General features: G+C 46.6%; 2 protein-coding genes across 6 annotated transcripts in view; one reads left to right on the top strand and one right to left on the bottom strand.

Moving 5' to 3' along the window:
- Positions 1–3,959: 3,959 nt before the first annotated feature.
- On the bottom strand, positions 3,960–9,474 carry LOC119179793 (queuosine-tRNA galactosyltransferase). Of its 3 annotated transcripts, none has more exons than XM_037430912.2 (12): positions 9,316–9,474; positions 9,132–9,248; positions 8,950–9,052; positions 8,816–8,880; positions 8,673–8,741; positions 8,317–8,412; positions 7,722–7,790; positions 7,467–7,591; positions 6,146–6,281; positions 6,000–6,068; positions 4,176–4,250; positions 3,960–4,113 (listed from the first exon to the last, which is right to left on the bottom strand). In XM_037430912.2, exons 1-12 carry the CDS (start codon positions 9,349–9,351, stop codon positions 4,033–4,035), a joined length of 1,041 nt encoding a protein of 346 aa, XP_037286809.1. In that variant the 5' UTR covers positions 9,352–9,474; the 3' UTR covers positions 3,960–4,032. The 3 variants fall into 3 exon arrangements, with proteins under 3 accessions (XP_037286809.1, XP_037286806.1, XP_037286810.1); XM_037430909.2 differs by having other exon boundaries at positions 7,695–7,790; XM_037430913.2 differs by lacking the exon at positions 7,722–7,790.
- Positions 9,475–9,507: 33 nt separating this feature from the next.
- The window catches only part of LOC142767427 (uncharacterized), a 33,724-nt gene continuing 18,362 nt past the window's right edge, over positions 9,508–24,869 (top strand). Inside the window, exons 1-2 of one of the 3 annotated variants that reach the window (XM_075869068.1) lie at positions 9,508–9,749; positions 16,683–16,809. In XM_075869068.1, coding sequence (XP_075725183.1) covers positions 16,702–16,809 — 108 coding nt within the window. In that variant the 5' untranslated portion in view covers positions 9,508–9,749; positions 16,683–16,701. The remainder of the gene's footprint in view (positions 9,750–16,682; positions 16,810–24,869) is intronic. The other 2 variants (XM_075869069.1, XR_012884869.1) reach the window with 2 other exon arrangements.

Raw genomic sequence — 24,869 nt, forward strand, 5'->3', positions numbered from 1 at the left:
GCGCTACATTATACAGCTAGCGAATGTTCGTGAAGAGGAGAAGCGCACGCGGTGTGTAGAGGAGGAAGGGTGCACAGATGGTGGAGGAGTGAAGCGCGCGCGGTGTGTAGAGGAGGAAGGGATGCACAGATGGTGGAAGAAGGAGGAGGAAGCTTGCGGACGGCGCCGCACTACAAGCCTCGAGTATTAGATGCTCCGCATCTAAAAGACAAGCGGGCGAACGAGGTAGCAACAGACAACAAGAAGCAGAAGAAGGAGAGGAACTAGAAAGGAGCGACGGAGAGCCGCCGGAAACGAGCGGGTAATTCTGGCATTGTTACTGCGTATAGGTAAGACGCGCCGCCAGCGGAGGCGACCAAGAAAAACGAAAAAATGTGGAACATGTTGCCGCTTACTCGCATCCCACACATGGATCGAGATTAAGTTCACGTGGTTCGGCGGCTGGCCCGTGGCATCGGGCCACACACACACACACAACAGGCATACGACCCGCTCCAGCTTTCGGAATATAATGGCCACGGTGGAAAGCTAATGTGCCCTCTCCCCCTCCCTCCACCTGCCCTCTCTTGCAGAAAAATGTACAACCAGTCATACTGAAAATAAATAAATGGGTATTCTTGTAAAGGATGAAAATATATAAAAATAAATAATACTAAAAAAGTACTCAGAAATGAAAATAAAGTTGTGTTAGTATTATTATATTATTATATATATATATATATATATATATATATATATATATATATATATATATATATATATATATATATATATATTGTGAGGAACTGGTTTATTTAGCCAGGCTCGAGCTAAATCACGCTGGTGATGATATTTTCAAATGAAGATGTACAGGTGATGATATCAAAAAGAATAAAGAGTCATTCGCTTGTCGCGCTCGCACTAATTCCCCCGCGCGGTGAAAGCGGCCGCCTGGTACGTGCACTATCTCTGTCCCTCGGCAACGATGATCAGGACTAGCGCTAAGAGGAGAAACGCGGTAATTGACAGGAGATGTCTGTTCGACCACCGTGTACGGCCCAATGAAGCGACTGATGAATTTGTCGCATAGGCCGGGGACGCGTAGTGGGGTCCATAGAAGAACTTCGTCACCAGGGGAAAAACTCGCAACACGGCGAGACGAGTCGTAGCGAGATTTTCGAGTGTCTTGAGAGAGGCCGGTGTTAACACGGGCCTGGTGACGGCAGTGTGCGAGACGAGATAGGAATTCTTCAGAGAAAGGAGCCGTCGAGGGTGCAGCGGCCGAAAGGAAAGAGACATCCAGAGCGAAACTCGGCGAGCGAACATGGACGAGAAAAAATGGAGAAAAGCCGGTAGTGCGTTGAGCAGCCGTATTATAGGCGAATGTCACGAAGGGTAGAATTGCATCCCAGTTCGTGTGGTTGAGGTGAATGTACATGGCGATCATGTCCGATAGGGTCCGATGAAACCGCTCAGTCAATCCGTTGGTCTGCGGGTGGTAGCTAGAAGTGGTCTTGTGAACAGTGTTCGAGGCACGCCAAACTTGCTCGACAATGGAAGATAGGAACACTTTGCCACGATCACTGAGGAGAATGCGTGGAGCTCCATGACGCAAAAAGATGTGGCGAAGAAAGGAATCGGCGATCTCAGTGGCAGTCCCAGATGGTATAGAAGCTGTTTCTGCGTAGCGGGTAAGGTGGTCGACGGCCTTGACAATCCAGCGATTCCCATTGGATGATATAGGAAGAGGGCCATACAAGTCGATTCCAATGACTTCAAAAGGCGAGGCGGGACAAGGAAGAGGTTGCATTAAGCCAGCGGGAGCAGTTGTCGGTGGTTTTCGCCGTTGGCAATGGACACAGGAGGCGACGTACTTAGCGACGGCTGAAGAGAGGCCAGGCCAAAAACAACGACTTCGTATTTTGTCGTGAGTCTTGTGATAGCCTAGATGAGCGGCGGTTGGATCATCATGAAAGGCTTCCAGAACTTCACGTTGCAGAGAACGTGGGATGACGGGTACACACTTGTTGCCATCGATGTGGTAAATGTAGCGACATAAAGCATCATCGACAAGCTTAAATTGTTTAAGTTGTCGACGGAGTCTGGCGTTTGGAGGAGTAGTAGAGCCGGTCAAGCGGTCAACAATGGTACGGCAGTATGGGTCAACACGTTGTTGTGAAACAAGGACGGATAGGGTGGCAGGTGATGAACTTAGCGCTGCGATTGGAGAGGTGCTGTCGTTTTGGAGTATCGATGGTGAGTGGTTTCCGCTGGGCAAAGGACAGCGCGATAGAGCATCAGTATCTTGATGCTTCTTCCCAGATCTGTAGGCGACATCGAAATCATACTCCTGCAAGCGAAGCGCCCAGCGACCGAGGCGACCCGATAAGTTTTTCAGCGATGAAAGCCAGCATAGGGCGTTATGGTCGGTCACGACGGTAAAATGACGGCCGTGAAGATATGGTCGGAATCTTTGCACTGCCCAAACAACAGCAAGGCACTCCTGCTCGGTGATAGTGTAGTTCTTTTCTGGAGCGGTAAGAGCACGACTTGCGTAAGCAACGACGCGTTCGCGTGAGTTTTTGTCACGCTGCAAGAGTACCGCACCAAGACCATGACTACTTGCGTGGGTGTGAAGGATGGTGGGTGCGGTGGAATCGAAGTGGCACAGTACCGGATCCGACGTGAGGGCTTGCTTCAATGCTGTGAAAGCGCTTTCGCAATCTTCGGACCAAATGAAGGGGACGTTCTTTGCGAGTTGATGGAGCGGAGACACAAGTTCCGCGAAACCACGTATGAAGCGCCGGAAGTAAGAAGATAACCCAAGAAAGCTGCGCAGGTCCTTTTGACGTGGTGGACGAGGAAAATCGAGGACAGCGGCAAGCTTCTCGGGGTCGGGCCGAATTCCTTCTTTGCTGACAAGGTGGCCGAGAACCTTGATTGTCTTGCTAGCAAAGGTACATTTCTTGGTGTTAAGCTGTAGACCGGCTTTTGCAAGGCATGTGAGGACCTCGTCAAGACGTTGTAGATGCTGCGAGAACGTGGATGAAAACACTACTATGTCATCGAGATAGCACAGACATGTTTTCCATTTCAAACCACGCAATACGCCGTCTATCATGCGTTCGAAGGTGACGGGCGCATTACAGAGTCCAAAAGGCATCACATTGAACTCGTACAACCCATCTGGCGTTGAAAAGGCGGTCTTCTCTTTATCAGACTCCGACATTGGTATCTGCCAGAAGCCTGACCTAAGGTCGAGGCTAGAAAAATACTCTGCGCCCTGTCAAATAGACACCGTTCTCCATTTGACGTGAACTCGCGGTCGACAGTGAGCCTGTTGCGATTGTTACTCTTCCGAACAACAACCACAACGATGTTCCGAAGTCTCGCTTGTCGCGCTCACAATATATATATCTGTGTGTGTGGGTTAGCCAGTTGGAAACATGGTGATTGTATTTCTAACTTGACATAGGCGCTTTATTGACAAGAATGCCTCTCATATTTGTTGTGGGATAATCGGGATTAACAGTGGAAGTGCCTCAGACTGCCTGGCCGACGTTTCGATAGGAGGACCTATCTTTTTCAAAGGCGCTATAGGTCCTCCTATCGAAATGTCGGCCAGCCAGTCTGAGGCACTTCCACTGTTAACCCGGATTATCCCACTACGTTGTTTCTATCTGTCGGCTCACATCTAGATTTTGAATTCTCATATATATAGCAATCTAATATGTTCACTATTAAAAAATTGGCTAATTATGGTATCTTACAATGAACTTTTTACTTTGAAAAATAATGCAGTGGCAAGCAGCATCTTTAAAGGCGGCGTTTCGTCTAAACCCAAACGACACAAGAGTGATTAGTTTAACTTGAGCATAACGTAACACGCCGAATGTCAACCTAGTCAAGTGAATGAGGTTTTTGCTAAAAAGAGAAATGTGTGGATGTACATGAGATTAATGAAAGTAAAATATTCCACGTTCTTCTTTTCTCGTTTATATAAAACATTTATTTACATAGTCGACAGCCAATTGGCTGTCGCAGTTCAAGCTGCTACGAAAAATGAACGTAGTCAACGCCTTCGATAAGGTTTAATGAAGATAGGTTAGCCTCGAAAGAGCCATTGGTCAGGTCCTGAAAAAAAAACCAAGGCAATGAGCTTGTGAAAAAGAACTACCTGGCTAGTAAATGCTTACCAATTTCATGCATATAACCAATGGTGGTGTGGCATCCTTAAAATGAATTATTGGCACCCTTGGTCTTGGAACTTCCTGCAACACAGAAACAGGTCATGCACGATTACGTCTTGTCATGTTTGCCGGAATTCGTAACAGCGGATCATTTGAGGCTTCCAAGCATACACCCATGAGCAAGAGTCTAAACACAAATGGTTTGCCCCAAAAGAAAAGGTAATGAATTTATTAGTAAAAACTCAGATGTACAAGCTGAAAATGGCAGCTGCACTGTAAAGGCTATATATAATGTGAGGCTCGGTCTGCAGAGTTGAATTTCAAGTGAAATTCATAGGGAGTGAAGAAAATAAATTTGAATGCACAATATCTCTTACATGCACATTTTTTTTTTTCCTAACAGTACACTTAATGCCTGTGGCCAACTCCAGTGACTGTACAGCAAACTGTAGTTTTGTTCATTCTGAACAGTTTTATACTGCTGCTTGCATCTCTATTTACGCTTGCACTTTCGCACATTCTGTGAAGAGTCTTGATGACGCTACATATTCGACAAGCTTTATCTCTCATACAATGCACATCATTTGGAAGCTTGAAACAACAGATGCTATTCCCAACTTTTTAAGGCTCCGAGACAAAAGTTATACCAAGGGCCCCACTGTAACAATCCAACGCCCAGTCACACAGATAGTGGCATTGAACCTTTTTGAGAAAACATATAAAGCAAGCTTTTCAGCAGCAACATGACTGATTTACGAGAGACATTTTGCAAGTAAACTCCAAACTTGGTCTTCTACATCATCGATATTCCTTTTAGCGACCTCTTCTAAATTGCAAAGGGAACCCTACTGGGAAAAGTTGAAAATTGAGAGAACATGGTGAAGGAGAAAATTCAAAGTGAAGAGTGCTTAACAAGGACCTTCAAAAGCTTTTGCAGTTGAATAATTTTTTCCAAAACAAAAGTACCTGTAACTGTATATTACGTTACAGTTACTGAGTAAAAAGTAAGTGTTACAGTTGGGTCATTCCATGCCAAACATCTCAGCAATTTTGGTGACAATCTCATGTGTATTTGAAAAAAATCGTGCTAGTTTGCTGCATTGAAAAATGTGAACCGCTGGAATATTTCAAAGAGAAAAAAATTCTTGGTCACGTGGGTGCCTTCTGAACTTTCTAAAATGTCGTCTGGGTGGTGTCTGGGAAAAATTTATTTTAAAAGTACCATTTTCTTCTTTCTAAACCAAATTTAGTCTATATGTTAAGTAAAAGTGCTTTTGTAGTGTGTTTGAAGCACAGTAATACTAATACAATTTTTCTGCCACATACACCTCCAAAAATTTAGCGAAATTGTATTAAGTTTGCCCTTTTTTTCTATTGCAATGTCGCACTTTGTATGAATATCTGAGCAAATAATACTCACTCAACAGAAGGTATATTTTGTGGAAAAAATATACTTAGATCTCTCAAGTTGTTAAATTTTGTGAGAAAGAAATCAGAAATTTCACAAAATCGACATTTTTGTTTACACTGTGATGCAATTTATACCATGTGGTGGTCCTGTTAAAAATCACCTTTAAACCTAACTCAAAAAAGCAAATGAACAGTTGTTTTTATGTGGCAAGTTCTATCATTACGATTTTCGTTTTAGGGAAGAAAATAATTCTTAAAGTTTCTCATTGATGGCAACAGGGAAATTCAAAAATTATTACACCTAATGATCAACTTTGAAAGCTCCATTTACATTTACTGAGAATCTACTGTATAGTGGCGCCAAAAGAGGATTCAGTTCAATCGAGACAACAGACCGAACAAAACAGAAAGGCAAAGTACCTCAGATTCTTCGTGGATGTACACTCCCCTGGAGATTTTCTTCTCATCTACGTCACAAAATGCGGACACCTAAAGGGTGGAGAAAAGTCAGACAGTGTCTCAAAGAGGCATGAAATGGCACTTCATACCTTGGTGCGCACTTTTACCTTTTTTCGGTTCGCAACGTCGAGGCTCCTGTAAAACCTGCGACCCTGCTTCCCAGCGTTCCAGATGGTAAAGCTTGGCCAATGCGCCAAGACACGCTGCTTCAGCCTGGCGAGCCGCAGGTCCCAAATGGTAGACCTGAGACGAGTTGAAGAATGTGTGCTAGGTCAGTGCAAAGATAAAATGTGAGCAGTCTCACGAAAGCAAATAAAGCAAGGACAGCACAAGAAAGTAGGCAAAGGGGGCAGTCATCCTCGTAAAAATTCGACCTGCCCCTCCACGCCCTTGAAGCACAAAAAAAGGTAACCCTATAGTTACTTCAGAGGTGCTCCTGCCCTCACAAAAACCTTTCTCATAGACAAGTTGCAATGCCTTCCAAGGCAGCTTTCCTGTGATCCAAAATCATATACACAATGGCAGTGGGTCCTATCTTTGGCATAATGCTTCCATGCCGTGATGTGTTTCATGGCCAGACTAGAAGCAATGCGCGTTGTCATCCACGCACACCACTAGGACCAAACACATGAAATGCCGACTCGCACAAAACTGTAGCAAAGAAGGGACGCACCTCCATCACTCATGCGAGTTTTAGCAGTGAAGATATTCAGAAAATTGCTCCTTGTGAGTCAATCACACAAAACAATTGTCATCTAAACTATTTTCTATTATCACTGTGCAGCCTACCAGAAAACTATCATTGTCATAAATGGGTATGTGCAACGAGAAGCAATAAACACCACTACTTGTAACTGGTCTACCAAAAATGAAGAAAACAACAGCTAGCGCAAGAAACGGCTGCAAAGGAGCAGCGGCGAGCCTAAGATGCAGAGTGTGTAGGAGAGAATACTGGGAAACGGGAACAGCAAATTTCGGCTACAAGAACACCCCGAAGCAATGGAAGGCTTACATCAATGATGACATGCCCATAGATCTATCTACAAGAGGTGTAAACGCTCAGTTTCAGCACTAGTTTCTGTCTCCAGAGTTTGCACAACCGTGTCGTGTCTGTGACTGTCTGTCCGAGCCTCCCTGTGCCGAGAATCAATGTGAAAATGACTTAGCATCGCCTAGCTAAGGCCTAGAAACAAGCTAGAAGCAAAAAAATTCGTCTTCAGAATCGTCCTGGTGCACAGTTTCAAGTCTTGTGCGACTTCGTCTGAGCTTCACTAATATTTTTTGCAGTGCAGGAGAGCTGACGAGTAGTTCTGACAACTCGCCTACTCGCCTATATTGTGGCTGTTCTTGTACAGGATAAATCCCGGCGCCACACACGAGACAAATAATAGTCAAGCGCAAGTGCCCCACAACCCAAAAAAGCCCTACTCTGCTATCGTGAACGTCGACTGTTGTGGGTGGTAACGGTAGGTCAGCAGGTCTTTCTCCACCCTGGCGACATTCCCTCCTAGGTCGAGGTGCTTGTAAAAAAAGATGAGGTCTTCTGGAGTTCCCTAAAGGAAGGCAGACAACAGAACAGGGTAAACTGTAGCACCGCGACAATACTGCTGCTCTACGTAATTGAAACATTCAAAAGCACACGCCTCAAACCTATACCTTCCCAGTTTCGTCAAAACCACCTACAACGTCAAAGACTGCTCTGCTGCAGAACCATGTCGGCATGATTACAGTGGGTCCATGAGACGTGTAAACCTGAAAAATATTGCATTGGCAATGCACTGTAGCTTCAGTAACAAAATTTTTTTTTATTCACAGAACAAAGCTTGTAGGCTTGGATCACATCCCAGCACTAAAAAAAAACAAGGCACAGAGAGGGCAAGACATGCACTGTGTCATGAACATACATACTCCTCAACTATGCCCGCCTAAATCATATTCATTCTGGTTAACAACAGAAAATTTAGCTTGTTTGTAGGGATACATCATAGGAAAAGTTAGGCTCGCATACGAGAGTTTAAGAAAAAGAAACTTGAAATCTTAGTGATCCTTGTAACCCAGTAAGAGTTAGGCAGCATTAGGATCGGTCAACTACATTGCTCAGGATAATAGACTTTTATATCGTAAATTTGTATTAGAAGAAAAAAGCGAGACATGCACACACGGACAGAAGTGAAGGGAAAAAGGTGCAGCACGATTTGAAAATCCATGTTTGTGTTGCTCGTTTCTATTCCATGCCTGTATGCCTAAGTATCACACTACTAATTCAGCGGCCTGTTACCTGAACAGTGAGCTTCCTTGGATCCAGAGTGTTGGCCCACAACGTATAACGTTCAGTCGATCCTTCTGGCAAACGGTGATACTGGGAGCCAACAATCTGAAATAGAAAGAAGATTTCGTTTTTTTTTTTTTTTGCGTGTGTTGAGAAATGAATCTCAGCCTGTTTAATTTAGAGGAAGAATATCGAAGTGCTTCAATGGGATTACTGGTATGATGCTGTGATCGAATATTATTATTGCTTCTTTCTGTTTTGACATTTCTCTTAGTTTGTAATCAAATATATCATGCAGTCTGACATGCCTACGTAGCTTGTCTGCAAATACTAAACCATGACAGGTGTTTTCAAACAAGTCTCACCGTGTTGGGCAATTGTTTCGTAGCTTCGCAGAACTGCTCTTGAACGCGGGACGGGTGCATGACGTCATCCTGCATGACGTAAAAGAAATTTTCAATCTGTATAATCACTCACTGACGATATAAGACCCTCAGCTTGAACTCACGATGTCCTGAAAGCAAAGGTACCAGCCTTTGCTCTGTCGCACAGCGGCATTTTTCGCGAAGCCAACTAAAACGAATCAAAGAATAAATTGAGTGATTTGCAACACCCCCCTCCCCTATACGTGCGTGAGTTCACCTCCTCTTGGTTTCGAACCCGGATCACCCGACGAAATGCGGACCAAAAAGCCGCGCGATTCCAGTTTCGTTTTCCACTCTCGCAATAGTTCGGCCGTTCCGTCCTGCGGTGTTTTTCAAACAAAGATCACTTCAATGGTGCCAAATATCGCGATGCGGTGACTCCAACGTTAAAAAGATTACCGTGCTAGAATCGTCGTAGATGGACACTTCCAATGTACCGTCGAATTCCTGTTGTGCCACTGAGCTCAGACATTCGTCGATCCATTGCTCGCCGTTGAAGACTGGGATTATAACAGACTGCGCAGAGAAATCAACTTAGTATTTTAGCCCGAGCACTCTGTAAAGGTCTTCGAGCGAACCTTACCACATCTACGGCATCGTCTGAAGTGTCTCCAGTCATCACTGAACCAACAGTATTGAAAAACTTCACCACACTGCCGCCAACAACGATCAAGAGCGCGCGGACGTTCAGAGACGTCAAAACTGGGCCACACAAAACTTTTCCTCGATGGCTCGGATCGGATCGAGTCGGCTGTTACGACGTCATGGGCCTTTGGAAAGCAAATTCCGCCCCCGTATTGAACTTTGTGGAAGCCTCCAGAAAGTCGTCGCCACCAGATCACAGGGATCACGATATGGGAGCGACGACATCAAGTTGCGCCAACTGCATGCAAGTGAATTCGAGCATGCTATGCAGGCGGCGCGAAAATGTTCCGTTTCACGCCTAAGCATCGAGACGTGTGAACAATGACGTACTTGCTCGAGGACCGGCAAAGAAACAGTATTTCTTTATGAACGGTATGTGGCTGACGATGTCATGTTTCACAGCGAAGCTTTATATGACTAAAACAATCTTGAAGGATTGTTTCTAGTTTATACTGTTTGCGTGTCAGCACTAAAATTTTACACGGTCACGTCTATTGTGGACAGCTTTCTTAAGGGGACTTCAAGGTCGGGGAAGACCCGCGTGTCTAGCATACGGCCTCCGGGTCAATGGCCTAGACCATCGAAAGCTCGACTCAACAGCTATACTGTTTTCGCCTTCAAAGTGTGCCATGAAACGGGGGACACTTCCACCAGTGTCAGTGTCACTGGTGGAGGTGACACTGACGCTGGGGTCATTAATCGTTAATCAAATAAAGCTTTTAATCGGTTAACGATTGATAGTTCGTCTATTGAGGCTTTAGTTGACACATTAATCAATTTCGCTGCGATATTTTTAATCGTCATATTTGACGAGCACTTTAGAGGGACGTAAAAAAGAGAGAAAACGGTATTTCCTCCATTATTAAATTATTATTTCCCAATTCTAAGATCACCACTCTTGCCGCGAGAAGGCTCTTGACTAGTGAGAATACGCGCGAAACTTAAACGCGTGGTGACACCACTTTGAAACTCCCTCACCAAGGCCGTGGAGTTTTATGTTTTTACGGCGTTTACTAGGAACTCTGTGAGCCAAAGTTACGCGCACAATCCTCTGAGGGTGCCATATATATAGCATACAAGGCTCCGGAAATTTCAGTGAGCCAGTATCGTTAAAGCACCAAATATTTATAAATGCATGGTCTCACTCACAAAGATTCCGGCGCAAAATTTTCGGAATGGAACTTTGACTAACTTTCTCCTGTAAAAACAAATGCATGATGGTGCGGTTAACGAAATTAGAATTTTCGGAATAAAACTTACTAATCTAAGCTGGTTTTCTATTTCACTCAAGTGTAAATCTGCGACGAAGGACACCATTGTTTTAGACGTGGCCGGAACCATACAATTTGCACGTTGTATGAACCACTGCCCGCTATGAACCGCTGCCCGGAACCAGCAGAAGCGCGCATATTATTTATAGATATGAGAGTGGTTTCTTTTAATGGTGTGCGAATAACTAATCTCTGAATCGCGACTCTACTTTTTTTTTACCCTTGCTAGATTGCACAGCAACATGCCGGCCTCTGCTTGTGTTTCTTTTCTCTCACACTCGGCATGCTCTATTCAAGCCATATTTTCATATGCCAGTGCAGGGTAGCAAACGGAGTGCTAATATCTGGTAAGCCATCAAGTTCCAGCCTTCTTGCTCATCTGTCTGAGTCTGAAAAAACTTTTCGCTTCTGAACCGGAATCAGCCACAGCTCTGCCAGTACCCCACTGGTCTCACTTGGCCGTTGCCTTAACTCGACGATGCAGGCGCTCCTCTTCAATAGTCATGATCACCCGGAATATGAGCAAGACGTCCTTTCTTCAAAACGAGTGCTTGTACGCTGGCTGACATCGGAATAAAGGGACCAACTGAAAGCTGTATTTTCTCCACAATACCCAACGAGACAAACTCCATAAAGGCGGTTGTTCAATGGTACTGAGCTGGACGCTAGAAGTTCGGTGAACCAATGTTTACTTGAGGGACGACGATGACGGTGTCGACTTTCTTCACCTACTGGTCCCACATTTAGCCACTCGTCGCAAAAGTCGTGGCTCTCGAAGGCCTCTCTCGACTGCAACTGCTCCCGGGCAATCATACTCGTCGTCCGAACGAGAAATTCGTGAATATCGGAGCTGTCGACACGTGGCCACAGGTCTACGTCACTTAATTCGCCCGCACGAAATGGGAGCGGGTTCAGTCCGCAAAGTCTCGTCTCTTGTTCGTACCACTCGAGGTCTTTTGGCACACCGTTGAAGGGGAACTGCAGTGTTTAATTTTTTTAATGCGTATTCGCCAATTTCAATAAAATTTCGAGCATGTGTTCTCGCCGGCACCGTGGTGATATGTGCCAAATTATACAACCATAGGTCATTTAGCCTTCTACAAACGAACTTTTGAAATTGGTAGCCGATCTTCGAATCACACTTGTAAACGCGGGCCACCCTGTGTATGTGACGTAAGTGGCTACTCTTTTTCTAAAAAACCCGCCTTTCTCAGCAGATGGATACAGTGCGCGTTTTTTTCGACGAGGCGACGACGACGCGAGAAGATCAGTTCCGTCAGCTGCATACAGTGTGTTTGTTAGTCGCCGTAGACGTCGGGTTTTACAATATTGAGCAACGAGAAGATCGCTTCGGGGCACGTCAGATGCTTCAGGCACAGGTGGGTCGAAATAAAAAATCGATGCTTCCACGCTCAGATAGTAGCCGCAATCATCGCTGAACTTGTCACTAGTAAGCTCAGATCGACGAGATGGCGCAGCTTTATTCCGTGTCGGATAACACCGCCAATTTGCTTTTCGCGCGTCAGAAGAGACACACCAGCTATTTTTACACCCTAGCTAGGCGTTGGCGGGGTGAAGCGGATCTCGTGACGACATCGGAGATGGATTTTTGTGACGTCATTTGATACCCACCGTGGAGGACAGAGCACCACCTGCCCTGTTCCATGCAGGCAGGTGGTGGCGACGCGGATTCCAGCACTGATGTACGCAGATGGCATTGCCATATTGGCACACTCACCGGACGAGCTCCAGGCCCTGCTGGACATATGTGGGGACAGGATGGCCGCACTCCACCTGTGGTTCAATCCACAAAAGTGGGGGGTAATGGTATGGGGACCAAAAAGGTACGTTAAAGAAAGATGGAGTCTAGAAGGAAGCACCCTACAGTCCACAGACAATGTGAAGTTCCTTGGAGTGCACTTGAAGTCAGGGTCAATATATCTTGAGCAGTACGAGCAAGCGAAGAAGATCAAGGCAACAAGATACCGGGGCATTTTGGGTAGACAGACTTTGTGGGCCTTTAACAGGTACGAAGTGAAGGGAAGGGGGGGGGGGCTGTGGAAGATGGTAGCTGTGTCAAGCTGACGTGTGGGAATTCGGTGTTGTGAATCTCATCCAGTACCAGGCGATACCTGGAAAGGCGTCAGAGAGAGCCCGGCCGAATAGCCCTGGGCGTGCACCGGCAGACACCGGTCGAGGCGATACAGGGGGACATGGTGTGGGTCCTCCTCCGTGGCTCGTGAAGTGGTGGCTAATGCAACGTACGAGAAGCGGTTCAGGCAGCTCCCCAGTGCCAACCTCGCGCGACAGGTCTGGGTGCACATCATCATTGCCAGCTGCTCGACAAGGTGGGCATGTCGGACGCGCAGTCTGCGGGACCGATACCATCCACCCACAGTCTGTCTGGAAGCACAAGGCGAAGTGCATGTGGCAGTGCCAGCAGTAAGTACACTGCAGCTGGTGCGGCAGCAAGAAACACAAGAGTAGGTGAATGCGACCGAGAAGTAGTCGTCGATGATTGCGTATATGACGGGGAAGCGAGACATTGCCAGGGAAGGGTTTTTCGACAACTCACGAGGAAGTGGTTTGCTGGTGGAAGCACGCTCTGCATGGCGCGCTACGTACTCGATACTGGAAGGCTCACTATACGTTGACGGGCTGCAGACGGAATGCATCATTTGCTCTGCAGCAGAGGAGACGATCGAGCACATAGTTATCCAGTGTCCGGGTATTCTCTCGCCCTCCGAGACATCACTGCGGACTGCACTCAGTTTTGTCGAAAGCGAGGACCAGCGTGGAAACACGTACCAGAAGACAAGTGGAAACTACCAAGCAACGCTTGGAACACTTGTGCCGGTACGGAGCGTCGCGATGATGTCAGCAAGTCCAGGGGTGTTTCCGTAGTGGTGCGCACCGTGTTTCTTTTTTCTTTCTTTTTTTCTTGTTCGGGTTATGTCGCGCATGGAGTGCAGGTGATCCGATCCAAAGGGTATAGCCGTATCGCCATCGAACCATTGCCATCGCCATCCCTGTATCGGTTTCTGTTGTGACTGATCGTTCATTGCTTTATTAAAATTATTGACGAGTGCCTGGGCATAATGAACCAGCGTAGCTGTTGCAGGACTGTCAATGCTATTTGATAACAGTATTATCTCAGTACGGTGGGCGACGCCACGTCAAGAAATACACGCGCTGCAACGGTAGCGTGTGGTTAGGCCTGTGCCGTGCTCCCCAACGTTACTAGAACCAGGGTGCTCCCTACTGGGCTGCAGAAATTAGGAGCCTTCTTCCTCTTCTAACCACTACCACCACCATTACAGTGTAGTCTTCCAGTGACGCTGACATCGTGCTCGACACTCTTTGGAGTTAAATTTGCGTGGCGCTCGCACTCGATCATGCCTGCAAGCTACGCCAACGCTCGGAGGCACGACTGCGCTACGGCACTCCCCTGCCACCTCCGACAAAAAAAAGGCTGTCTACCCACATGCCCTTCTAAGTATGTACCAACTTGTCCAACAAGCAACTCTGAACGTAGCACGAAACTTCTATTACAAGGTAGTAAATATAAATTAAAGCCTGCATAAGTTTTGCTTACTGTGTCACCACTAAGGCAAAATGTACTGCGGCATCTGGCAAAGAAGTTGGCTCTATAGTCACTTCGTTAAGAACGCTAAAAAAAGTTTCCCTGGTTAGCAACAGCTAAAGTTACGTACTTGCTTCTGGATAGACCGCGAATGTATAATTAAAACACCCCGGAAACAAGTACACACGGACGTTTATTAACTTATTACAAAAGAGTGCCACTCAACCGACCTCCGCAGTGGCGAGTGGCCGGGAGGCGGTCTCGGCAGCGACTGCCACGTCTACCGAGATTCGTGCTTTCGCGAGGAAACCGCAGGCGTCCACGCATAGGCCGACGGGAGCGTTCTGCCCGTCGGCGATGGCCACCACAAGGCGGATCGTAGCCGGGCATCCGTGACTGCTTTTCGGGGTGAAGCAGCTCCTCCTGTGCCCGAAGAGGGGTCGTGCGCTTTCCTAAGGGCGCACGGACCACGCCGCAGCGGCGCACATGCCGGCAAAGAGGAGGCCAATCATGCAGTACTGCACGGGGCTCACGGTGCCGTCCTGAAGCGGTACGGTGTAGGCGTCAGTCATGAGAAGCGGCTGCCGGTCTCGAGTCGACTCCAAGGCCGCTGCGAGCGCTATCCGGTTGGTGGGAGCCCGCGGTGTGGTCGCTCGCGGAGCGTAGTATTCTGGAGGAGTGGATGGGGAACCGACCATTCCGTTCCGGTCGATGAAACTGGCAGGCCACACGTGGCGTCCAGACGGCTCGCTCATCGGGAGACGGCCCGCGCGTACGGTCGCAATCGGGCTCGACGGTGTATTAGGTCGGCTGTCACCGCCGGCTGGTGGGGGCGGCGCGGTGCTCCTCCGAGGCACTCTTGGTGGCCCGACTTCGTCATCGGAGTCGGTAGCCATAGCTGGTGGTGTCTGCCTCTGTCGTCGTCGCGAAAATTGTCGGTGGTTGCCGCTCTCGCACAGAATGGCAAAAACCTGAACGACGAATGGCGGTTCCAAGCTTCTTCTTCTGCAAGCGCGTGGCCACGAGGAGGCAATTAAACGTAAAAGAAGTTCATACAAAGGATGCAAAGGTTTATACGGCAGTGAATAAACACTCAAAAGCATATTACTTGAAGTTTAAATTTAGTGTATTGCGTATTATTGGCATTTCATTTATTTATTTTTAAAACCACCTACAATTCTTAAAATAACATTTAATAGTGTCTCAACGTCGCATTATTTGTCATCCCCTGAAGTGGGTACGGGCTTTGTAGGAAAGCAAACAAACAAACAAACAAGAATATAAAGCTCGTATAAAAGAAAATCACATAATGATGGTAACGGGTGACATTACACTGAAAACAGAAGATGCGTGCAGCAATAACTAACAGAGATGTGTGGGTCGGTGAAGACACACTGATGGCATATTTAAATAACTACGGCCACTGCCACATAAAAGACAAATAAGCAGACGTCCTCGGAGATGAGCTGTATAGAAAGGCAACTTGCAATTCTTTTAATCTTCATGATAAAAAGCAGTTACTGCGAACTATCACCCTTTCTTACTCTCAAAAAACTGTTGTTACTTTTCAATATCGATACCAAGTGACAAGCAATTCGTGCGAAAATGAAGCGGCATATTTTTGCTGCTGGCACTGTAACCAGAGTTATTCTGACTGTAACTCCTGTTCAATTTCGCTTTGTGGGTATAAGCCAAAGTGCCTGCGAGATTCGATAGATTTATATCATGGAGCGAAGTAATAAACATCTCTCATGGAAAAGTGAAGGAGTCCTCACTTCAAGATGCCTCGAGATCTGCCTCCTTTTGCTGCCCTCAGCACCAGGTGACGCTGATCATTGGGGCTAGAAGGGGAGCGATAGCACGAAAAAAAGAAAAACGGCTCCGCGGATAAATCAACCAGATAACACGATTATTTTTAGACTCATGGTCGCCGCCATCTCGGACTGATAAGCGTTTGTTTTGCAGATTTTCTATGTCACAATATAAAATGAGTGTGATCATGAATCGTTAAATGTGTCGGCGAAGTGATTTCGTGCGTGCGAGTTCACCGTAGCACTGTTTGTTTGATACGAATACTAAACTGCAATGTTTTCAGTCCAAGATGGCGGCGCTTCAGCACGTCTAGAAAATGGCCTGGCTTTCACGTGACGTCACGCTCAGTGGCGCGGTCATGCTGGTGCAGTACGTGCGGGGACATCGTGGTGCGTAGACCGGTCCGCGCTTATTTCCTCGAGATTTCGGGCGATTGTGGTGTTTTTCGCGTGTTATGCCGACTCGTTTTCAGTGAAAAGCCTTTAGACTGACTTATTGTTCGCATCTTACTGGGAATGTGCGATAGCATCGGCCCCTTTACGCTGCGACCGGGAACGCGTCCACTTCAAGCGACGAGGACATATTTCCGGACATTTGTTACGGGGACATCGCCAATTATTTCGTTTTTTTTTTCGCTAGTTATTTGACCCTCGAGGAAATGGAGGCGCGTTCAAGTCGACCGAGGCACACAGTTATTATACAAGCAGTTGGGTCAAGGGACTGTCGGCTGAAGTTGCAAGATGACAATGTGCTTCTGCTTAGCGAGGTAAGTTGCAGGTCGTTTGTTATGTTATATTTCAGTGTGAAACAACGTTTAATCAATGCACAAGTTACTTAGTGTGACCAACGCCTCCTAGATGCCTGGAACGTCGCTCTATTTTCAATTGGGAGCCTCCTGCCAGCATGCGATCTCGGAGGCCATGCCTCCTGCCTTGTGTTGCGACCGGCTGCCTCGTGCGACCGCTCGCCTCCGTACTGCTCAATCACGTGACACTACCGTACCGCTCTGTCACGTGACATTACGGCTGCTCGAAGGCAACTGTGAGAACATTGCTGTGTTCGCAGAAGGCGGCTGTCAGAGACGCTCGCCTTCGTACCGGGGAGGTAAGATAAGAGGGTAGGGCAGCGCGTTCGTGGCTCACGTTCTAGGCATAATTTTTTTAGGAGACGTTGGTGTGACAATTCACTTTGCTATTTCCTATCACTTCATCGCGAGTCTTTTTTTTGAAGTCTCGTGTGACACGATCTCTTGGTTTGTTTAGTTTGGAAGCTTGGTAATTTGATGCGCGAAGAAAAATACGGAAACGCGTGAAGTAGTTTCATATTACTTGCCGCGTAGTTGTCAACGAAAAATTTAGTTCCCGTGCTTGAACTGGTATAGCGCATTACGGGGAAGAAGAAACGGCCGAGCAGACCGACACAAGAAGACAGAGCGCTGACTTCCCACTGAGCTTTATTGTCAAACTGCATCAACTATGTAGACCGGCGCAAGCATACAAAACCACCCTAACGCAACGACAAGATAACACACAACATCACACCGTCACATATCCCAGTTTCATAGGCGGTTATCCTGATTAAGGAAGGCCACTTCATGTTCAGATAAAACCAAAGAAGGGGCGCTAATACACGTGCTGCCAGCTGTTGCTATACAATGCGCTTCTATAATTTCTTGAGTTAATTGTGACGGGTGCTTTTTTACCACTTCACATTGATCAAACATGGGGGTACATCCACAATCGCGGCAGTGAATTCAGATGTGGCCCTGGATTGCTTTGTGAACATTATAATGGTGCTCTTTTAGCCTTTCATTAAGGCATCGCCCCGTTTGGCCGAAATACCACATACCACATGAGAATGGAATCGCGTAAACAACCCCCGCTACACACGGCACAAACCGAGTTTTGTGCTTAGTTGCGCAACCAGTGGTACGTGATTTGAGAGGGTTGACTGCTTTGCAAAGCCGCTGTAACTTATCCGGCGCTGAAAACACCACTTTGACGCTGCATTTCTCCCCTATCTTTTTTAGCCGGTGGGAAATGTCATGCACGTAGGTTAAAACTACGGGTCTTTTTTGGTCGTTAGATTCTGGAACATTAGATTCTGGAACTTTCTGGAACATAACGACAGGGGCTTAAAAGCACTTTCGGTCGATATAAAAGATTTGTATTACTCTTTGCCGCATGAGAAGTTGTTACAGTGTGTTGACAATGCCATTGACTCATTTGGTGCTGTAGCCTTCCAGAATCTCACGGGTGTCCATAACAGTAACCTCTTAGAGCTTCTGTCCTTTTACATCAAGTCGACATTTGTGTCTTTTAATGATCGTAAATACATACAGAATAGTGGTGTCTGCATCGGGTCATGCCTCTCCCCGATCCTTAGTGACATATACCTTGCACATCATGACCGGTTGCTGATGAGCATGCTGGACCAAAATATTGTCACCAAAATATGTCGTTACGTAGACGACTTTTTAATTTTCATTGACTGCAGCGACGCTGCCTGCCAGCACCTAACCGACAATATTGTAATGACTTTTAAAGAATGTTTTAAACCGCTTTTATTGACTCATGAGTTGCCAGTTGACAATAGCTTACGCTTTTTAGATTTGAATTTAATTCTTTCACCGTACCATGTGTGCTGGCTATTTGAACCTAGAAATGGAAAACCCCTTTTACCCTATGACTCTTCCCATTCCAAGTTAGTTAACCGCAGCATCACAAATCTTTCTCTCATCAATCCTCTTAGGAAATCGTGTCATCATGTCATGCAGCGCAGCTTTGCAGCTCAAGCTGAAAGGCTTTTGAGTGCTGGGTACCCAGCTATCCTACTGGAATCTATAGCAGAAAAGCTATTAAAACAGATATAGAAAGGCTGCAACTCCGAGGCTCATCCGGAATCTAACGACCGAAAAAGACCCGTAGTTTTACCCTACGTGCCTGACATTTCCCACCGGCTAAAAAAGATAGGGGAGAAATGCAGCGTCAAAGTGGTGTTTTCAGCGCCGGATAAGTTACAGCGGCTTTGCAAAGCAGTCAACCCTTTCAAATCACGTACCACTGGTTGCGCAACTAAGCACAAAACTCGGTTTGTGCCGTGTGTAGCGGGGGTTGTTTACGCGATTCCATTCTCATGTGGTATGTGGTAGTTCGGCCAAACGGGGCGATGCCTTAATGAAAGGCTAAAAGAGCACCATTATAATGTCCACAAAGCAATCCAGGGCCACATTGGAATTCACTGCCGCGATTGTGGATGTACCCCCATGTTTGATCAATGTGAAGTGGTAAAAAAGCACCCGTCACAATTAACTCAAGAAATTATAGAAGCGCATTGTATAGCAACAGCTGGCAGCACGTGTATTAGCGCCCCTTCTTTGGTTTTATCTGATCATGAAGTGGTCTTCCTTAATCAGGATAACCGCCTATGAATCTGGGATATGTGACGGTGTGATGTTGTGTGTTATCTTGTCGTTGCGTTAGGGTGGTTTTGTATGCTTGCGCCGGTCTACATATTTGATGCAGTTTGACAATGAAGCTCAGTTGGAAGTCAGCGCTCTGTCCTCTTGTGTCGGTCTGCTCGGCCGTTTCTTCTTCCCCGTAATGCGCTATACCAGTTCAAGTACGACGAACCAACTCGCCCAATCTTCAACACTCGTGGTTAGTTCCCGTGCACTTTTGTCGGGTCGAGCAATGAAGGCCCGCTTTAACTGATCAAGCTTGTCGTGGTCGCTCGTTCCGATCACAGTTTCGATGATCTCTCTACAAACTTAACGCAAGTTAGCTTAGACATAAATTGCCCCGTTGTGTTTCTACATCGCGCACCCGAATAAACAATGTGCGTGTGCAACAAGCATACCTTTCGCGAAGTGGGTGCCACAAACACGTATGCCTGTCCTATCAATTGTGTCCAGATCGGCACTTCTTATCTGGGCGAACCCCAATCCCTATTGCTTCGAGCTGAACACTTGCGTAAGTTCACAGTGATGCCCCGCCGCGGTGGTCTAGTGACTAAGGTACTCGGCTGCTGGCCCGAAATTCGCGGGTTCGAATCCCAGCTGCGGCGGCTGCATTTCCGATGGAGGCGGAAATGTTGTAGGCCCGTGTACTCAGATTTGGGTGCACGTTAAAGAGCCCCAGGTGGTCGAAATTTCCGGAGCCATCCCCGACCGCGTCTCTCATAATTACATGGTGGTTTTGGGACGTTAAACCCGCATATCAATCAATCGATCAACAAATACAAACATAAAGTGATTGAATATGTTTGTGACATGTCTCTCGTGGCGTACTTGACAGGAAAATTGCGGTAATATAATTACGTCTCAAACACCTGACTCGAAGGCCTTTTCTTAATATATAAAACTAATTTGCTATTCAAACTAGACTTTATGCCCTCAGAATATTTTTTTTTGACGAACAACACTCAAATAACATTTTGAGAAATTAGGAAGGCACCCACATGACCAAAATATTCTTTTTCTCCGAAATATTTCATCCATTCGCTGTTTTCAGTGCAAGAAATAAGCGTAGTTTTTTTTTGACTATTTTGAAACGGTCGCCAAAAGTGTTGAAACGTTTAGCGTAGGAAGACGTAGTTGAAAGTGTTTCATAAGAGTTCTCAAATTATCAATCTATTAGGTAATTAATAAAGGAGTAGAATGGCTGATGAAGTTTTAAAAGGTCGCTTTATTTACGAGTTCAATACATTACTGGCACGCTTAGCTAGAGAGGCGTGTTCCCTTTAGCTCAAAGAAAAGTGTTCATTCTACGCCAGACATCCCTACTATTTTGGCGGCTATCTGAGATGTTCTCGAAAAACAAAAACGGCGTTATGACATACTTGCTCGATGACCGGCAAAGAAACAGTATTTCTTTACGAACGGTACGTGGATTTGTTTCACAGCGAAGCTTTATATGACTAAGGTTCTTTTCATTTTTCCCAGTTTCTGAGCAAGTGTACATTCTTCGGACTAAGCGAGGTGGCATGCGGTGTGCACATGCATCGAGTGGCCAGAGCAGTAGTAGCAGTAGTAAATGTTTCTTTCCCCCCCTCCTTTCCGGTTTTTTTTCAGCTATCTGTAAAGCTGTGTTCTGTGGCAACACGCGATTCTTTAGTGTATATCTTGGATTGCCTGCACTTTTCCCGCGCTTTTAGCCCGTCTATGCTGAGCAAACTGCAGTTACTATGTTCAGTCTAACAATCTTGAAGAAATATTTCTGGTTTATACTGTTTGCGTAACAGTACTAAAATCTTACATGAATTCACGCCTGTCGTGGAAAGCTTTCTGAATTAAGGGGATTTCAAGTTCGGGGAAAACCCACGCGTATAGCACACGGCCCCCGGGTCCGTGGCCTAGAACATCGAAAGCTGAACTCAACGGCTGTACTGTTCTCGCCTCCGAAGTGGGCCATAAAACGGGGAACACTTCCACCAGTGTCACTGTCACTGGTGGAAGTGACACTGATACTGGTGTCATTAATTGTTATTCGAACAAAGCTTTTAATCGATTAACTATTGATAGTTCGTCAATTCAGGCTTTAGTTGATGCATTATTCAATTTTGCTGCGATATTTTTACCGACATATTTGACGAGCACTTTAGAGCGACTTAAAAAAAAGAAAGCGATATTTCTTACATTATCAAATTATTGTTTACCAATTTTAAGATCACTTTCTTACCGCGAGAAGGCTCTTGGCAAGTCAGAATATGCGCGAAACTTAAACGCGTGGTGACACCACATTGAAACTCCCTCACCTAACGCCGTGAGGTTTTATATTTTTACGGCGTCTACTAAGACCTTTGTAGTTCTTAATGAGCAAAATTTGAGTACATAATCCTATTAAAGTACCATATAGTTAACATGCAAGACTCAGGAAATTTCATCGAAGCAATATCGCCAAAGTAACAAAAATTCATTTATAAATGCATGAAGTAACTCGCAAAGATTTCTGCGCAAAGTTTTCGAAATGGAATTATGACTAACTTTCTCCTGCAATAACAAACGCATTAGATTTCTCGGAATTGATTGATTTGTGGGGTTTACAGTCCCAAAACCACCATATGATTATGAGAGACGTCGTAGTGGAGGGCTCAGGAAATTTTGACCACCTGGGGTTCTTTACCGTGCACCCAAATCTGAGCACACGGGCCTACGACATTTCCGCCTCCATCGGAAATGCAGCCGCTGCAGCCGGGATTTGAACCCGCGACCAGCGGGTCAGCAGCCGAGTACCTTAGCCACTAGACCACCGCAGCGGGGCAGATTTCTCGGATTAAAACTTACTAATCTATGCTGGTTCTATATTTCACTTTAGTGTCAATCTATGAAGGACACCATTGTTTCAGACGTGGCCGGAACATGGATAGAATTTGCACGTTGTATGAACCACTGCCCGGATATTCTCGCACCACTTAATTAAAGAATAAGGGCCACAAATGAACAAGCAGAAGCGCGCATATAATTTATAGCATGAGAGTTCTCTTTTTTTTTATTGGTGTGCGAATAACCTAACAGTGAATCACGACTCTGCCTTTTTTTTTACCCATTCTAGATTGCACAACAACATGCCGGCCTCTGCTTGTGTTTCTTTTCTCTCTCACACTGTATGATCTCCCTATGTCAGTGCAGGGTAGCAAACGGAGTGCTAATATCTGCTAAGCCTTCCAGCCTTCTTGCTCCTCTCTCTGAGTCTGATAAAACTTTTCGCTTCTAAACCGGAATCAACCACAGCTCTGCCAGTACACCACTGCTCTCACATGGCCGTTGCCTTAACACGACGATGCAGGCGCTCCTCTTCAATAGTCATAATCACTCGGAATATGAGCAAGCTGTCCTTTCTTCAAAACGAGTGCTTGTGAGCTGGCCGATATGGAAATAAAGAGACCAACTGAAAGCTGTATTTTCTCCACAATACACGGCGAGACAAACTCCATAAGGACGGTTGTTCAATGGTACTGAGCTGGATGCTAGAAGTTCGGTGAACGAATGTTTACTTGAGGGACGACGATGACGGTGTCGACTTTCTTCACCCACTGCTCCCACATTTAGCCACTCGTCGCAAACGTCGTGGCTCTCGAAGGCCTCTATCGACTGCAATTGCTCCCGGGCAATCATACTCATCGCCCGAACGAGGAATTCGTGAATATCGGAGCTGTCGACACGCGGCCACAAGCCTACGTCACTTAAACAATTCGCCCGCACGAAGCGGGAGCAGGTCCAGTCCACAAAGTCTCGTCTATTGTTCGTACTACTTGAGGTATTTTAGGTACACCGTTGAAGGGGAACTCCAGCGTTTTATTTTTTATGCGTATTCACCGATTTCAATAAAATTTCGAACATGTGTTCTCGCCGGCACCGTGGTGATATGTGCCAAATTTTACAACCATAGGTCATTTAGCCTTCTACAAACGAACTTTTAAATTGGTAGCCGATCTTCGAATCACACTTGTAAACGCGGGCCACCCTGTGTATGTGAGGTAAGTGGCTACTCTTTTTCTAAAAAACCCACCTTTCTCAGCAGTGGGCGCTTTCTTCTACGAGGCGACGATGACGCGAGAAGATCAGTTCCGTCAGCTGCGTACAGTCTGTTTGTTAGTCGCCGTAGACGTCGGGTTTTACAATATTGAGCAACGAGAAGATCGCTTCGGGGCACGTCAGGTGCTTCACGCACAGGCGGGTCGAAATAAAAAATCGATGCTTCCACGCTCAGATAGTAGCCGCAATCATCGCTGAACTTGTCACTAGTAAGCTCAGATCGACGAGATGGCGCAGCTTTATTCCGCGTCGGATAACATCGCCAATTTGCTTTTCGCGCGTCTGAAGAGACACACGAGCTATTTTTACACCCTAGCTAGGTGTTGGCGGGGTGAAGCGGATCTCGTGACGACATCGGAGGTGGATTTTTGTGACGTCATTTGATACCCACCGTGGAGGACAGAGCACCACCTGCCCTGTTCCATGCAGGCAGGTGGTGGCGACGCGGATTCCAGCACTGATGTATGCAAACATTGCCATATTGCCACACTCACCGTATAAGCTCCAGGCCTTACTGGACATATGGGGGGACAGGATGGCCACACTCTACCTGTGGTTCAATCCACAAAAGTGGGAGGTAATGGTATGGGGACCAAAAAGGTACGTTGGAGAAAGATGGAGTCTAGAAGGAAGCACCCTACAGTCCACAGACAATGTAAAGTACCTTGGAGTGCACTTTAACTCAGGGTCAATATATCTTGAGCAGCACGAGCAAGCGAGGAATATCAAGGCAACAAGATACGGGGGCATTTTGGGTAGGCAGACTTTGTGGGCCTTTAACAGGTACGAAGTGAGGGGAAGGGGGAGGGGGGAGCTGTGGAAGATGGTAGCTGTGTCAGGCTCACGTGTGGGAATGCGGTGTTGTGGATCTCATCCAGCACCAGGCAATACCTGGAAAAGCGTCAGAGAGAGCCCGGCCGAATAGCCCTGGGCGTGCACCGACAGACACCGGTCGAGGCGATACAGGGGGACATGGTGTGGTCCTTCATCGTGGCTCGTGAAGCAGTGGCTAATGCAACGTACGAGAAGCGTTTCAGGCACCTCCCCAGTGCCAACCTCACGCGAAAGGTCTGGGTGCACATCATCATTGCCAGCTGCTTGACAAGGTGGGCACGTCGGACGCGCAGTCTGCGGGACCGATACCATCCACCCACGGTCTGTCTGGAAACACAGGGCGAACTGCACGTGGCAGTGCCAGCAGTCAGTACACTGCAGGTGGTGCGGCAGCAAGAAACGGAAGAGTGGGTGAAAGCGGCCGAGAAGAAGTCGTCCATGACTGCGTATATGACGGG

This window comes from Rhipicephalus microplus, chromosome 7, assembly GCF_043290135.1.
Source record: "Rhipicephalus microplus isolate Deutch F79 chromosome 7, USDA_Rmic, whole genome shotgun sequence".
Classification (NCBI taxonomy): domain Eukaryota; kingdom Metazoa; phylum Arthropoda; class Arachnida; order Ixodida; family Ixodidae; genus Rhipicephalus; species Rhipicephalus microplus.